We start from the raw sequence: 16,864 nt of genomic DNA, 5'->3' as shown, positions 1-16,864 counted from the left end.
ACTTGTGAATAAAAACAGTTCTCGGTCACCATAGCTACTTATTGTTCTATAGGGTAAAATATCTTATAAATGTGTTATTTTTGAGAACAAAACAGAAATACATTGGTCATGATTATTTGTTACATGACTTTTTGTTGAATTCAGTATCAGCTAGGATTGTGGAATCCCATAAATGAACAAGTGCATGTCTTCAGGAGACAATGTAAATGTGGTGCATGAATGTTGTACATAAGATCAATTTCAGACTTCTGAAATAGAGCAGAACTACAACCCTGTAATTTAAATCCACCACCATATATCTATATCGTTCAGTTCTGGTGAGGATGTCCAGCGGGGCCCAGCGTGATCATCAACCTGCCAATCCTGGTGCGTCAGAACCCAGCAGAGACCTTTCGCAGGGTGGTGCCAAAAGTCAGGGTAGGCAAAACATTTCATTTATTGCTTTTTGTTGTTGAGTTCTTTCTATGATTTCTTGGTACGTGCCGTTTGTGAATGATAATACAGAGCTCCTTTTTCTAACTCAACAGGAAGTGCTCCATGTAGCTGGGGCGGATATGCAGCTCGCTGCAGCAGGATCTTTCCTGACCGTTTCTCCAAGATGACATTGTCCCTCATCCAGACACACACCCACTCAATCTTGCAGATAGTTCTCCTAAATCTCGACCACAGGGACACAGGTTACCATTTTTTGATATATAAGTATATACAATACATTTGATGATTCCTTATTATTTGCAGTCTTGTGAACGAAATACAATTTAACAAACACTACTGTTCAAAAATATGGGGTCAGTATGGTCCTTTTTGGGGGTTTATTCAGCAAGGATGCATTAAATTGATTAAATGTGATTGTAAAGACATAATGTTATGTAAGATCTTATTTTCTGTTTATCAAAGAATCCTTAAAAAATATATCATGGTTTTCACAAAAGCCACCAAATTAGCATATCAAAATGATTTCTGAAGAATCATGTGACACTGAAGACTGGATTAATGGCTGCCGAAAATTCAGCTGTGCCTTTACAGGAAAAAAAAAACTTTATTGTAAAATATAAAAGGGTTATTTTAAATTGTAATAATATTTCACAATACTACAGTTACTGTTGATCAAATAAATGCAACCTTGAATAAGGTAACATTTGCTTAAAATTGTTTTTTAATTTTACAGACCCCAAGATTTTGAATGGTAGTGCATGCCAGAGTGAAATATGCACATTTCTGCATGTCAACTACAATATCTACTATATCTTTATTTTAATAGTGGTCAGCAATGCTTGGCTGGAAACGTTGCTGTCAGCAATTGATGCTTTACCAAAGGATACCATCAGGCAAGAGGTAATGACAGCTGCAGTATTTCTGTATGTCAGAAATATGATATGACATAGAAATGTGATTTTAGTGTGAATTAAAATTTGATTTGCTTTGATTGACTGTTTGCACAGATTCTGAGTCCTCTATTATCGAAACATCAGCTCTCCCAGTCTGTCCCAGCACGTCTGGCCAGCTGTCGAATCTTAGGAAAGGTTGTTGGCAAGTTTGAGTCATCAGTGTGAGTTCTACAGTGGAAATGCCACTTAACCAATCAATTAAGAGTACAAGAACAACGTATTATATGATATTCCTAATATAGAATAATTTTCTATGTAATGTTTTATGTTGAAGAGTCTTAAAATACACTACGTGTTGTTCATTTGCTGACTTAAAATGTCTACCATGCCTTCTCTCTGCAGAGTGAAGAAAGACCTTTTGCCACTGATCAGGTCATTATGCCAGGATGTAGAGTACGAGGTGCGCGCCTGCATGTGCCGCCAGCTGGAGAACATCACCAGGGGAATAGGGTAAATAAGACATGAAGCAGAGCTTTTGTTAAAAAGAACATTTTGTTATTTGAATATCTAATGCTGCCAAATCTAAATGACTTGATCCTATATGGAAGAGTAGTAGGATTCGAATTGTATCAAAGTTCTTGGGGGGTATTACAGTAACATGTTATGCTATAACAGCTGTGAAATTACAAACAAAAAATAGACATTTTGAGACATGAACTGAAATGAATTCTGAATTTTATTAACATTAATTAATTATTAACCTTATTAACATTTTATTAACCTCCTCCCATTTTCACCTCAAAATTTTGGGGATGCTGTGCCTCCCCTGCCTCCCACGATGAGCCTGATAATGAGCAACTCTGTGAAAACGCATTAAAAATAAAATTTGATGACATGAGCAGGAAATTTTATACACCAATTTAAACTTTCATTTAACTAGTTTCATGTTTCCAGTATTATAGCTTTATTGACCTCTCCCAATTGTATTTTTTTGGTGTTATAAAGGGGTCCCTTAATGCTTATGGAAGGTAATTCGAAAACTTGACTGGCAGACATTAGATAGAAAAACAGAGTATATTGTATCATTTAAATAGTAAACAAAAAACATGTAGTGTTTGTTTTTATATGAATTTTTTAGTTTATGAGTATTTGTTTTTGCCACTTGATTTGAGTGTGAGACATTTTCTCCCACATATTTAAACCAAGGGATGCAAGTTTTTCACTATGTGCTGGACTGATGCTTAACCTTAAGCACTTTGGGATATTCTGTTAGAAATGACATCTCCCCCTAAACATTTATGCGTACAGTATCAGTATGGATCATAAGACAAGTTTGTCTATATTTGCTCTTTCCCAGGGTGGACCACACAAAGGTTGAAGTGCTCCCAGAACTGGTTGAGCTGGCCCATGATGAAGCCAGTATTGTGAGACTGGCAGCTTTCGACACCATCGTCAGCCTCTTAGAAATGTTTGACAGTGGTAAGCCTCTCACTGTGTTTATTGATTTAATTGGATTCTCATGTTAGTTTTTTATTAAAACAAAAATGACAACCATTAAAGTCTGCATGAACCGGATGCTGCTGCCGACTTTATTTCATTGTAGTGACGTATTTCCATCTGAAGCAGAATATTGAATAGAGGGCATGGTTTTACGTTTGCACTCCTCGTCTTGAAAAGGAATCCCATTCCAGAGCAGAAGTAAATGTTCAGATTTTGATTGAAGATTAAAAAAAAAAAAACAATTTTCAAAGAAAACATCCAAAATACACATTTAAATGTTTATTTTATTCAACTTTATCTATTTGTTTCAGTAGATTTTAATTACAATACATATTTAAACACTGCTGAGAGTATTTTCTGATTAATGGAGTGATAAAAAGATCTTCTGAATGACCAAATGGAACATGAATTTTAAATCTGGCTTTAACCAATGTTCATATTTCTGTTTTGGAATTGTATGGAGATTAATGTGTATTACATTAAATAATGCCTCGTTTGCATATCCAAATGTAAGATTTCAGAAAACTTGTAATATGTAATGTGAGTAATCAACTGGGGAGGTATGGTGATATCTATGTAGTGTCTTGCTTTAAGGAATATTACCTATGTAAATATCAGCTCTTCTGCTGTGGATGTCTGACAATCTGAAATGCAGTTAAATTACAGAGAAACAGAGGTGTGAAAACATTTGGACTTCCTATTATTTCACAGAGTACTGTTTGAAACACATGCTGCGTACCTGCTCATATCATCAGACACTGCTTCTTTTTATTTCCATACCTTGAGTGTTTTATTTTTTATGCTTGGACATCTGATCCAGATACTGGCATGTGGCTCATTTGTGAAAAGATGTTGAAACTTGTCTCACACTCTTTCTCGGTCATCTTCTCACCCTCCCCTCTTTTCTGTCACCATGTTTTCATAGATGACAGGACTTGTGTCATATTTCCCTTGGTGAAGGCATTCTGTGAAAAATGCTTCAAAGGGGATGAGGCAGTGCTGGCCTCCTTGTCCTTCCAGTATGGAAAGCTTTGTCACGGGCTCTCAGGTGACTGTCCGCTTCCTTTTTACATCTTTCTGAAATGTTTTAGCATTATTGTCTATGAGTCACATGGATCTTTGTATCTCTCATTTGAACAGAGTCTTTTACTGACGAGCAGCACCTCTGGTTTCTGGAGTTTTATAAGAAGCTGTGCTGTCTGGGATTGCAGCATGAAAATGGGCATTGTGAGAGCCAGACTTATCCATTGGAGCTGGAGAACAAATACGCCCTGGTGCGCAGGAACTGTGCCTACAACTTTCCTGTGAGTTTCTCTACCCTGCATCTATATGTGTTTCAGTCTGAAGTCTAAACTAAATTGCGTTGCAGTTTCGTGTAAGTCTTAATAAATGCTTTTGTTTTGCATTGCTTGTTTGGAAAGTTGATTTTTTCAGAATGATTTTGGATTTGAAGACATTTTGACCAACCAATTTTTCACTGTTATCTATTTTTAACATCTGTCAGTGGAGGCAGAGTCTTCTAAAATAGGTCAACAGCTCATTTGAGGAAATTAGACCTCTGTCTGCTCCATCATTAGTGTCTGAAGTGGTCCTTTGTTGTTAGTGTGGTTATATACAGCTGGAGTTTGCTCAGAATAAGTATGCAAACAGTCTGAGATGTTGGTGGCTGAAAGTTATGTCTAAGACAAGAAGGACACAAAAGCATTATGAAAATGTCTATTTGACTTGTAAGTTATATATAAGTTTTTATTCGCTGATGATGTTTCCTTCCAATGGGTTTTGCTCAGTAAATTTTCGTGAATGTGTATATACAGTATCACATTAAATTTTATTTGGTTCATTTTGTATTTCGGAGCACTTGAAATACAGCAAACTGAAATATAGTTAAACGGTATATTACACTTATGTAATACTTTATAGTGTTTCTGTTCTGTTTTGGAGCTTCACATCCCTACCCTTTTAATATATATATATATATAAAAAAAAACAATAGTGTCTGGAGTCTTGTCTGTAGATTTCCTTCTCTGTATTTATTTTCAGGCCATAGTGTTATTTGCAGATCCAAACCATTTTCTGTCTGAATTATATCGTACCTTCTCAAGTCTTTGTCATGATCCTGAGATTTCAGTACGGAGGACAGCAGCTGGTGGTTTCCATGAGGTAAAATCCAGAAATCCACATATTTTTTTCATAGTACACAATGTGACTCACATATTGACGGTAGCAGTGCCTCAGTTCAGAATGTACAATACCATTTTTTCTAATCCCTCTGGATTAGGTGGTCAAATTGCTGGGCCCTAATGTGCATTACATACACAAAGAGCTAATCAATTTGCTGCAGGATGACTCATTAGAGGTGAGATATGAATAAAGGTTTGTGTGTGTGTGTGTGTTTGTTTATAAAAAGAGCTTTCAGCTGTCTGTGACAGCTTCAGTCAGCATAGTCATATCCTTGGCACACTGTCTGTGCGAGACATGGTAACTTTCTTCACAGAAAGATTCGTTTTTTTTTCTCAGAACCTCTACTGACCTCTGAGTTCGCTTGAGCAAATAGCCATCTGACCATTCAAAACCCCCTCTTCACATGGCCAACGGAGCTTAAGTAACTAATGCATTTGGATGCACAAAAAATTTCCTTCTGGAGTGTGTGTGAATCAAAGAAATAAAATTATTTGGTTCTGTCTTTGTAATAGATTAATAAAAAGGAACTACTGTACCTGTAGACTTTATAGGTGTGTAATTTCTGCACCAGTTAAATGAATTGAAAAAAAATGGCAGATTTTTCAATAACTGACCCATATGCAGTTGATCGCAATTTAATTTGATATTTGAAAAAAAGTAAATTATATTTTTAGCATCAAAAACGCATCAAGCTACCAAAAATTCTTTATAGGCGGCAGACCTACCATGCCTACATGTGTGCATAAAGCTATGTGCACTAGTGTGTGAGTCTTTGTGTAGGATGAATGAATGCATTGCACCTCCCTAGCTAGGGCTAGAGTGTGGTATTGTTTATTCTGTCATGATCCTCTGAGCAGTGTTAGTCACACACTGTATTAGCATCCATTATAGTGCAAGCTTCCTGAGCCACAGACATAGAGATTTTCATGATTGATGATGGAAACCCAACATTATAGACTATCTGTTATAATCAGTGATCTCACACCAGCTTATCTCCAATTTTAGAGCCCCATCTGTGGTTGGCAGAAATGTGTTTCTGAAACGAGAAGGCTTTGTTGATCTAAATAAGCTCAATGCTTCGGACTCTGCAGGTATTGGATGCTCTGTTGAACAGTCTTCAAGAGACGTTAGAGCTGGCCACTTCCAGAGGGGAGGGAGCAGGACCTGAGAGCAAGGTACCTGCTTTATATTTCATGCTTTTAACTAGAATTTATCGTCCCAATAGTAATAAATACAATTCTTAACATTTTCATTGTTATGTTGTTTAAAAAATATTTATGAAAATAATAACTAATTATTATAATACTATTATAAATAATACTATTCAATTATAATAAAATGATTTATATTTTAATTAAAATTATTAGCAAAATGGCAAGAACTGTCAAACATAGCATAATAAAACAATACAGTATGAGGCTATAAGTACTTCTTATGACTAATGAATGAAATTATATTCAGTATATGAACTTTCTTTTAATGTTCATAATTTTGGGTTAGTTAAAATTTGTAATGTTTTTATAAGAAATGTCTTATTCTTACCAATGTTGCATTTATTTGATGAAAAAATACATTAAAAACTACAATTTTGAGAAATATTATCACATTATAAATAATATAATAATAATAATATATAATAATATTAAAATATAATTATTATTCATGTTCTATTTAAGATATTTTAACACCTTATTTATTCCTGTGATGGCAAAGCTGATATTTCAGCAGCCAATACACCAGTCTTCAATATTACATGATGCTTTAAAATTCATTTTAATATGCTGATTTGATGCTCACGAAACATTATTATCAATATTGAAATTAGTTGTGCTGTGTAATATTTTTGTGGAAACCATGAAACATTTCTTTCAGGATTCTTCAATGAATAGAAAGTTCAAAAGAACACCATTTCAGAACATTTTTTTACATTTTTGTACAAATGTAAAAGCCACTTTTGATAAATTTAATGCGTTCTTGCTGAATAAAAGTGTTGATTTAAAAAGAAAAAGAAAAAAGAGTGACCCCAAACTGTTGCAATGGTAGTGTACTGTATGTCTCTCTGTCACCCTTACAGCAGGTGAATATACCAGACCTGGTGCCTGCCTTGGCAGCAGCAGAACAGAAAGCGGCCTCCTCGCTGCACTGGCGGGTTCATGAGAAACTCCTGCAGTGCTACTCCTGTCTGCCCCGTGTCATCTCTGGAGACCAGATCTACTTCCGCTTCTTTCAGAGGATGTTCAGCATCATCACTACCAATGTAAGCCTTCTACACACACACTCCTACCTGTAGATTCTCTCAGTTTTAATTGTATATTTCATTTGTCATTTTGTTTACGCTGTTCTAGAATGTTCTGCCAGTCCAACGGGAAGCTGTCAGGACATTATGTGTGTTCTTACGTTATAACCGTAAACAGGAACAGCGCCAAGAGATAATCAGCAAAATAAAGCAAGGTAAAAAGGCAGGATCATAAAATTTTTGTGTATGGTATTCAGTGAATCAGGACGGTCTCTCTTCTGAATTTAAGAGCTTGCTCAAGGTAGAAGCTACTGGAACAGGCTTCGCTATCTGGACCTGTGTGAAATCACAATAGACCTCTTCTCCAAGTCGTATTTTTGCAAACATTTCCTTATTCCAGCGCTCGAGTTGGTCAGTGACCCTGTAGCCAATGTCAGGTGAACAGCTCACATTTCTTTCACTTGTGTTATTGCGTCTTTAATTACTGTGTCGTGACTAATGCTTTAACATATTACAACTTATTGATTTTTTTATTCAACCCAAAAAATAAAACAAACATTTGGGCAGGTACAAGCTCTGTTATATGTTACCCAAACTGAGATCTGTCATCAAGGCAACAGACAAACATCTGCTTCAGCAGCTGGAGTTCTGTGTGCGGAAACTGTTGTGCCGTGAGAAGGACAAAGATGTAGTGGTAACTTTGCGTAAGGTGAGTCTCTCATTATTAAAGCGCGGTCAAGTTAGCAAAGTTTTGGTTCATTTTTGTGGGCAAAATTTATTCATGTATGAAATAAAGCTCACAGAGACGTTACTTTCATATCAAGCAGCTTTCTGCTTATTATTACATTGAATTCAGATGATCAACTGAAACCCACTGCGAAATCTCTCCCCTGCACATGGATTCCACCATAAATGACAGCATTTTGCTTTTAAAAACAGTAACTGTGAAGATTTTTAATATATTGAACACCATTTCATTAATAGAAGTAATTAAATCCTCAACTGGTTTGTTATGTTTTCTTAGACTGTTCTGGAGCTGGACAAAATGGACATAACAGAGCCGGTATGAAAGATCTGTCACGATGACCCCTTTCATTTAGTTGTTTTGACAGTTTTAATAGACCATCTTCTTTTTCTGAACACTGTGAGATGATTTTGTTTCACTGTTAGTGTTGAAATCACTTTTTTTATATTTATAGTATCATAAAAGGCATGAAAGAGAGCTTTTGGATCAGAAAAAGGAGAAGGAGGAGACTCTTTTACTTGAAATGGTGAGTGATTTACCCTTTTTATCATTTTATGAAGACAGCAATTGTTTTTTACACCAAAGCAATTTTCTTTGTCCATTTTTGGGGCCTGAAAAGACAAATAGGTTTTTCATTTTGTGGAAGCATAACTTTTAATATCAGAACAAAGAAGTCTGAAATATAATTTGAAACATCACTGTTGTGTTTGTGGTTTTGTAACACAGGAACTGCTAGAGCGACAGCAGAGTGAGGCGAAACTAGCTGGAGATAAACAGTCGGAGAAGAAACGTGAGTAATGTTCTTTCATCCACCCTCTCTCTCAAACTTTGGATGCTTTACTAGCTAACATATGTAGATTTCTCAAATGTATGCTGGTGTTTACTTGTTTAGTTATAATGCTTTTGTAATGCAGAACGAGACAGCAAGTCAGGCCTCTCTGGTAGTAAAGGGATGTCAGGATCTACATCAGGAGCAACATCATCCTCGTCTGCTGGTTAGCATCCTTCCGATGTACATTAATGTTAACTGAATAACAAAAACAATACATTTGTTTTACTATATATACTACAATTCAAAGGTCTGTAGTCAGTAATTGCCTTTTAAAGAAGTAAATACAGCAATTAAGCATTAAATTGATCATAACTGAGAGATTTTTTTTTTTGTGAATTTTTGTGAATCCGTATTATTCCCTTATTTACTTATTTAGGCCAATGCTTTGTGTATAACATGTGACATTTTTTTATGACATTAAACATTATTTTAGAATAATTGTTCATAGGTTAAGAAAAACAAATGTGATTCTTTCTGAGAACCTTTTATACACATAATTGTAGACACACGGAAATAACACCCTGTCACTGTAAAAAAAAAAAAAAAAAATCCATAAAATTTACGTAAAAAAAAAAAAACAGTAGCTGTAGCTGTGGTTGCCGGAATTTTACCGTAAAAAAATATGGTAACAACATTTTAGATTTTACGGTTTTAACTTACTTTTACAGTTAAATAATGCTAATAATAAATAATATAATGTTAACATACCAACCTATTGAAGTACTGAACTAATTTTTCAGACCCACTTTATATTAAGTGGCCTTAACTACTATGTACTTAAATTTTAATTAATAATTTAGTACAATGTACTTATTCTGTACATACATGTTTTTACATTGTACTTATATTAAAAAAACTACATCTAATTACATCTGTATTTAATTTCTGTAATTACATTTATAATTACACTGTTGACCCATACTTTACACCTTAACCCACCCTTAAACTTACCCATACCTCCAACCCTCTCCCTAACCTTACCCCTATCCCACCTCAATAGCAGCAAAAGTGTTTTAGAATACAATATGAACACAATAAGTACATTGTACTTATTTTTTTATGTAAGTACATAGTAGTTAAGGCCACCTAATATAAAGTGGGACCAATTTTTCTACCTTTGTAATACTCTGATAACCACCAAAGGAAGGTGCTGATGAGAAAGTCACATGATGAACCAAAGCCTATCACAAGCAACTTTTAAATACTAAGAAACATAGAAGTGCAAATTTTAATTCACACAAACACTATAAACAGTAAAACAGTATACTACCATTAAATTACATATTATTCACCCTATATAGTAGGGGAATTTACCACTAACTATTTAACAGGTAGCCTTTTTACAGTCTTTTACCGTTACATTCTCAGTAATTTTTTACAGCATGATACAGAAAAAATATTTTGAGCGTCCCTTATTTTCCTATAATGAATCACAGTTGTCCCTTATTTCCATTTTCTGAACTTGGCAACCCTAATGCAAAAGTCAGTATCAGATCATTTGAAATCCCTGTCAGTAAGGCCAAAAATAAATGCAAAAAAAAAAAATAATAATAAAAATGCTTTTTTGCAAAGTTATGTTTACATAACTGTAATAAATGTAACAATGTATCTTACAAGGTAACACGATGTAACCTTGCTCTCACTTGAAATGTGTCTCCACATTAAGTCCTTGAATTTGAGGGTATTGGACCTGGAAAATCATTGAAAGTTACTTGGATTTGAAGTTAACCAAGGTGTGGGAACCCTGATAAATGCTTGATTATTGAAACTGAAGAGTGGGGTAATGATGCTGAAAATTCAGCTTTGCCATCACAGGAATAAATTACAGTACATTATCAAATATATTTATTATTTTAGAAAACAGTTATTGTATTTTGGAAGATGCTTATTTTCCCAACACCGATCAATTTTGCAGGTAAGGAGATGCGGAGGGCCAAACTAGCTCGCAGTCGTTCCCTCAGCGGTCATCCCACAACACCCAAGATGACAAACGCAGACAAATCCTTGTACGTAACATAATCATCTCATCGCTGTTGTCCAACTATTGCAATGGATTGCACCAGCTGAGTTCTGTCTAGATTGTGAATTTTGTCATGAATTTGCCATACACAGTAATTGCATAGCATATTAATACTATTTTCTCTTTAGAAAAGTGAAGGATTCAGGAAGTTGCCCTGGATCGGGAAAGAGTGCTATGTTACCATTAAATGGTATCTAATCAAAAATCATAATGAGTTACGACAAGCTCTTTGCCGCAAAACCTTCTGTTGTTTAACTGTAATCGTTTGTTTTCCAGATGATAACCTGCGACCCCACCACTTTAATGTTGCTTCATCGATGTCCCCCACACCATCATCCTCCTCCATGCCCGTCCTGATCCGTAGCAACACGAGCAGCTCTGTGGATCACCGGAGTAACGGGAATAAAGACACACAGTCTAGGAAGCTCTCTGTGTACGTAGTGCAATACTTTACTGTTTAACCTTAATATTATCATTGTTAATTAATCATATCATTTTGGAATCAGTGCTTTTACGATTATAAACCGGAAGGATTCGGTCTGACCGATCTTGACCTCTGTGATGTTTTTCTATTTGTGTCTGACAGACAGCGGAAGTCCAATTCGTTTGGAATGCAGTCTGGGAGAGAGTGATTACCAGTTTGCCTTCTGACTTAAAGCCCCTTTCTACAAGACTTTTCATTCTGCAGCAGCAGTGTCCCTCCATTTTGATGTGTCCATTCTCTTCTATACCAGAACGGCTTAAGATATGCTGGGGCATCAGCTGATCCATCCATCTCTGCCTTATTTCACAGAAAAAACACACACCATATGTCATAAAAACGAAAACGAGAGTTGAGGAGTAATTGAATGTATTTAATTTACTGCCTCATTATTTTGTTTCTTGTATTATAGCATGCTTTGCAAATTCTCTGTTTTATATTTTTGAAGTGGCTAAGAGAAAAAAAAGAACTCTGTATTTTTATGATTGAAGAGTTTTGGAACTCTCCATCCCATCCCACCAATGAGATTGTGCCTGGTGCTGCCCAGCACCTGATTGATTATCGCCAACATCTTAGTACCCAATGAATAAAAATTATGTTGAATATGGCATGCTTTAATGAGTTGCATTTGAACAGCCTTTTAAAGTGCTAATAAGAATACTATGCGGAAACTGACAAATCTCCAGAAGCACAAAAAAACTAGTTTTTAGTCACATGCAACATTATACTCTGTGTGGTTAACACTTCATCACGCCATCAGTAAATCTCCTTAATCAACCATTTCAGAAAACACTATACATTTACAGTTCATTACAGACATTGTATTGTAATTATATTCTACGTATATTTTTGTTAGAGGTGCTCCGATCACGATCGGCCGATCGTTATGCGTATCTCCTCAGTAAAGCCGGTTTTCTAATCAGCGGTTAATTCCATCAGGTGCGTGATTTCACATAGAGTAGCTGTTAATACACAGAGCCGTTGTTAATAGAGAAGATGCGCAAATCACGTTAATTTTCAGCGTTTATTGGCCCATCTTCTCAGTTAACAACGGCTCTGTGTAGTAACAGCTGCTCTATGTGAAATCACACACCTGATGGAATTAACCGCTGATTAGAAAACCGGCTTTACTGACGAAATGCGCATTAACGATCGGCCGATCGTGATCGGAGCACCCCTAATTTTTGTTTTACTATAAACATTTTAAACACTCTTCTGTTACATTACACAAATGTTAAATACTAAGTTGGTTATTCAAGCAAAACAACAAGCTAATCTAGGAGTAGGAATAAGACTGTAAGTACACTATTGATAGTTTCTTTGTTCATAATTAGTTCTTAGTTGGGTCGACCACACGTCCTATGTAGAGGATGAATTCTGTGGCCTCATGGTAGATGACGAAAATGAAGGGTCGGTTGAAAGTGAGCCTAGGAGGAAGCGGGGTCATAAAGAGATTGCTGGAGGCATCGGTCACTGAGCCTCCGGTCTCATCCACCTCCACAGTGACCTTCTGTACCACCTGGAATCAAGAGGCATTGGTCAGTGCATGCTGGTATATCACATCATTTACTACATACAGTATATATTTTTATGATATATTAATGTTTATGTCTTTGTATGCATCCTTAATGAATAAAAGCAATAATTTCTTTCAAAAACACACTGTATGGACCACAGCATATATACATACACATACATACACACACACACACAAACAGGTGGCCAAAATAATTAGAACACTAGTAGCTAGAAAATGGTTTTAAGACAGTTATTTCTCTTTTACTTTCTCTATGACAAGCAGTGACAACAGCCAGTGCTCCACACAGAGATCTGATCTCATCATCATCCAGTCTGTCTGGAGTGACATGAAGAAACAGAACACACTGAGACAGACTAAATCCAGAACAACCGACAACGTCTCCAAGATGCTTTAAAAAAACAGCAGAAGATAGAAATAACTGACTTAAAACTTGTAACTTGTAACATTATTTTGCAATATTACTGTTTTTATTGATTAAATTATTGCAGCCTTGGTGAGCAAAAGACACTCCTTTCAAAAACATTTTAAAAAATCATAATATGCCCCAATTTTTAAACAGTAATGTACAGTATATATACACACAAACACATCAATGTTATGACAGCATTTGTTAAAATCATGGTTGCATGTAACTGGTAGACGTGAAAAATACATTGACATGAAAATCTTCGACAGTTTCCTTGTATTATTGGAAAGATCTCGCACCTCTGACAATTTCAGGCCTTCACTGCTGCTGATTCCGGAGAGATCTGCAGTATTCCCGAAGATCTCTTTAATGCCCAGGCTGGGCAGACTTATACTTAGTGAATTGGACTGCTTCAATGTAAATCTGGGCAACTGAATCTCCAGCTTCCTGAGGACAGAGACAAAACTGATCTTTAGAGATCAACTGAAATCTGTCTTTAAATTGCATGCATGTTTATACTATAAACTGTTTGAAGTATGTCATATGATTGCTCACTTCGGCTACTCAGCAAGAGTTTGATGCAGATTTGAGTCATAAAAAAAAAAAAAACAATGATTTGTGAAAATTTCAGAGATTGATTACACGACTCACGTCTTTTTCAGCTTTTCAACCCAGCCACGAAACACGTCCCCAGTCATGGATTCGTCAATGAAGGTGTAGTCCACATCTTCATCTGGAAGAAGGACAAGCATGGCATTGCCCTCCTCACAGGGCAGTTTCAGAATGCCAACCTTTAATGTGGGGTCATAGGCTAGGTAGTATTTGCCAGAATGGAGCATCATGGGCACTTGTACGATCTTATACTTGTTCACATAGAAACGCTCCTCTTGAGTGAAGGTATTATTGAAGGGTTGCAGCCACTTACCTGTTAAAGATCAAGAGATTATTTTTTTCACATTCACTTTTTTTAAACGTACACGCCTCTCTTGAATACCTGATTCTGATTGGTAAATCGTGGCATTTAGTGGTCAGATGTTCATCTTATGGATAGGCTAACTGTTGTGTAAATTGAAATGGACTATTTTTCTTAGCGGACAGGTAAAATTTAAACTCAGATCAATATTTTATATATTTATATTCATTTATTTGGTAAATAGCCATGTATAAAAAGCAGGACAGTATACATTACCTCTTACATATGATATTAACATATATTAGAAAAAAATATGCTAATCTATAACAGTAATAACAACTGCAACCTGAAATATTAAGATAAAATGTAATTACGACATTATTCACTTGTTTTTTCCTCACCTGGGAAGAAAGCCGCACTGATGAACATCGCCATGCTTTGTGGATCTACGTTCTCCACCACATCTTTGACCTTGTCCCCTGTTCGGCTTCTTACATAATCATTGATGCTTCCTTTAGCCTGCTGTCCATTGGCAAAATTCACATGTTGAACATCTGCATTATAAAACAGCTTAACCTGTTTGCTGAAGCCTTCTTCTGCCCTGACGTCCTGCTTCATGAAGAGGCCAGTGGCCTGGATTTGAGCAGTGATCTCCCTCAGCCCCTTCAGTAGGGTCTGAATCCGTTCTGGCTCTCCTTCTTTCTCCATGGAGGCCACATTAATACTCTGCAGCAGCTCTGTGCGAGTAGCCCCACCAGCCCCGGCTGCTAATGTGGCTAAGGCCAAGGTAGTCCCAAGGGTCGAAATGGCTACATTTTCATCACTTGAGCTAGCAATCTTGCTGTACAACCGGGTAGCAAAGTCTGCATTTTTCCTGGCAAGCTCTTCATCATCTGTGTTTTGCCCAAGGACGGACACAGCAAGGAGAGAGGCTCTGACCAAGAGGGAGAAGATTCCGATCTTCATGATGCTCTGGTAAAAAACATTTACATGCATTTTATTTACCATAATTAACCAAATATAAGTATATTATATAAAGCAGACATATAAAATTAGTTTGTTTAACCTTTAGAAAAAAAAATATAAACCACATAAAAAGATTTTTTTAAAAAGCATATGTGTTTTATATATTGTATCATCTTAATACATCAGACTTTTATGGTTCATACAGTATGTTATATTGAGAATATGGAGCTCACACTTGAGGAGAACAAAAACATAAATTGTATTAATTTTATTGCACAAAAAAAAAAAGTGGCTTGGTGCAGATGACATTCATGTGGCCAAAAAGTAGGATCAAATTTGGATAAACTTAAAATATAATTCAATTTTATTTTTATAACAGTAAACATATGCTGACTGCATACATAAACTACATTTATATATTATTATTTGAGCATGAAACATTGAATTATGAACACAATGACTGAGAGATTTACAAATGTTCCTCAAAAAAGCCTGAACTATCATGTTATACTAAAAAGCCTTTTACTTGCTTAAAAAGTGAACTATCAATCAGTGTGTAGAAAGCATGTTGAATAGTGCACATCATTTTATCCAGCAAAGCGGGCTGATTATTTAAATGCCTTAGAAATGTATGTAACCTATCGAATGTGATACAATAAGTTTCATAAAGGGCCAGACATAATTATTATTAATAACAAAATGTAGTACATGAAAGCCCACAATGGAAAGCACAAATGACTGTTATTGATAAAGAGCTGATCCATAAGCATGATTCTGATCTTTGAACTTTTGACAGGTCATAGCTGTAAACAAATAACACGATTTGCAAATGATTGTTTATTTAGGTCTATTATGTCTTTGTTTATGCCTTTTCATTGTAAAAATTTCAGAGATGTTTTAATGCAGTTTGCAAAAAGCTAATGGCATATGTAGCTTGTTTATAATGCAGAACGTTATGTAATGACTGTCGAAGTAATAAGTCGGTCATTCTCATCACAGCCATAAATAACAGCTAAACAAAAGCGTCGTTAGAATTGGGACATAAGCTCACGAACATCATAATGACGACAGTTTGTTGACAACGCTAGGTTTCTTTCGCATACAGACTGCGCTAACATACAGGGACACTGTCGTCAAACATGATAGAAATGTAGAACAGAATAGAAATAGAAAATAATTCAATACAGCGTTCGAATTCATATGCTATCTTACTACAGACACGAACAGAGATTTAAGTGGAAATATTGAAAAATATATGGCGGAGGCCAAACTAACGTTACTTACAAATTTCTGATTCGACGTCAGTGGTAGTGCCAGATGTCCTTGTTAAACGACTACAGACAGGAATGTTTCAAAACCATTCACTGCAAACACGAAGTAATTAAATCGACTAAACTAACAATTAACATGATGTCGCCATCAATAACAAATCGTTCGTACGGGGATTACGCAACATCCGCCCTTTGCGCATTCTTGATGAGGTACGCCGTTTACGTACAATCAGCACGCATTATGACATAAACAAACAACGTTGCTTTTTATTTTTATTTTGGATATTTTTATTTTGAATGCTTTATTTCCGTAATATTTATTTTTGCGTTGTGTTATTTTTTGACAACGGAGTGGTTACGAATATTAATAATAATAATAATAATCATCATCATCATAATACTACATATTTTATATAATGATGAATGTGTTGCAGTATAAAATATA

The 16,864-nt window shown here is 35.6% G+C and overlaps 1 protein-coding gene and 1 pseudogene across 1 annotated transcript; one reads left to right on the top strand and one right to left on the bottom strand.

Annotated features, from left to right (window-relative positions):
• Positions 1–343: 343 nt before the first annotated feature.
• On the top strand, positions 344–11,931 carry LOC113120927 (serine/threonine-protein phosphatase 4 regulatory subunit 4-like; annotated as a pseudogene).
• Positions 11,922–16,622, bottom strand: LOC113120928 (protein Z-dependent protease inhibitor-like). Its single transcript, XM_026291080.1, has 6 exons — positions 16,433–16,622; positions 14,584–15,154; positions 13,921–14,194; positions 13,569–13,716; positions 12,506–12,842; positions 11,922–12,170 (listed from the first exon to the last, which is right to left on the bottom strand). Exons 2-5 carry the CDS (start codon positions 15,146–15,148, stop codon positions 12,654–12,656), a joined length of 1,176 nt encoding a protein of 391 aa, XP_026146865.1. The 5' UTR covers positions 15,149–15,154; positions 16,433–16,622; the 3' UTR covers positions 11,922–12,170; positions 12,506–12,653.
• Positions 16,623–16,864: the final 242 nt, after the last annotated feature.

The sequence above is a fragment of the Carassius auratus genome, chromosome 20, assembly GCF_003368295.1.
Source record: "Carassius auratus strain Wakin chromosome 20, ASM336829v1, whole genome shotgun sequence".
NCBI classification, from domain to species: Eukaryota; Metazoa; Chordata; class Actinopteri; order Cypriniformes; family Cyprinidae; genus Carassius; species Carassius auratus.
The sequence above is the reverse complement of the archived record's forward strand: the minus strand, read 5'-3'. Positions and strand labels throughout refer to the sequence as shown.

What these genes read in the sequence shown, in the direction of transcription:
- LOC113120928 (XM_026291080.1), bottom strand. Translation starts at nt 15,148, where the DNA reads ATGAAGATCGGAATCTTCTCCCTCTTGGTCAGAGCCTCTCTCCTTGCT. An exon ending in CAGTGCGGCTTTCTTCCCAG is followed by an intron (nt 14,195 to 14,583) that starts GTGAGGAAAAAA and finishes GATCTTTAACAG; the next exon opens with GTAAGTGGCTGCAACCCTTC. An exon ending in GTTGAAAAGCTGAAAAAGAC is followed by an intron (nt 13,717 to 13,920) that starts GTGAGTCGTGTA and finishes CTCTGTCCTCAG; the next exon opens with GAAGCTGGAGATTCAGTTGC.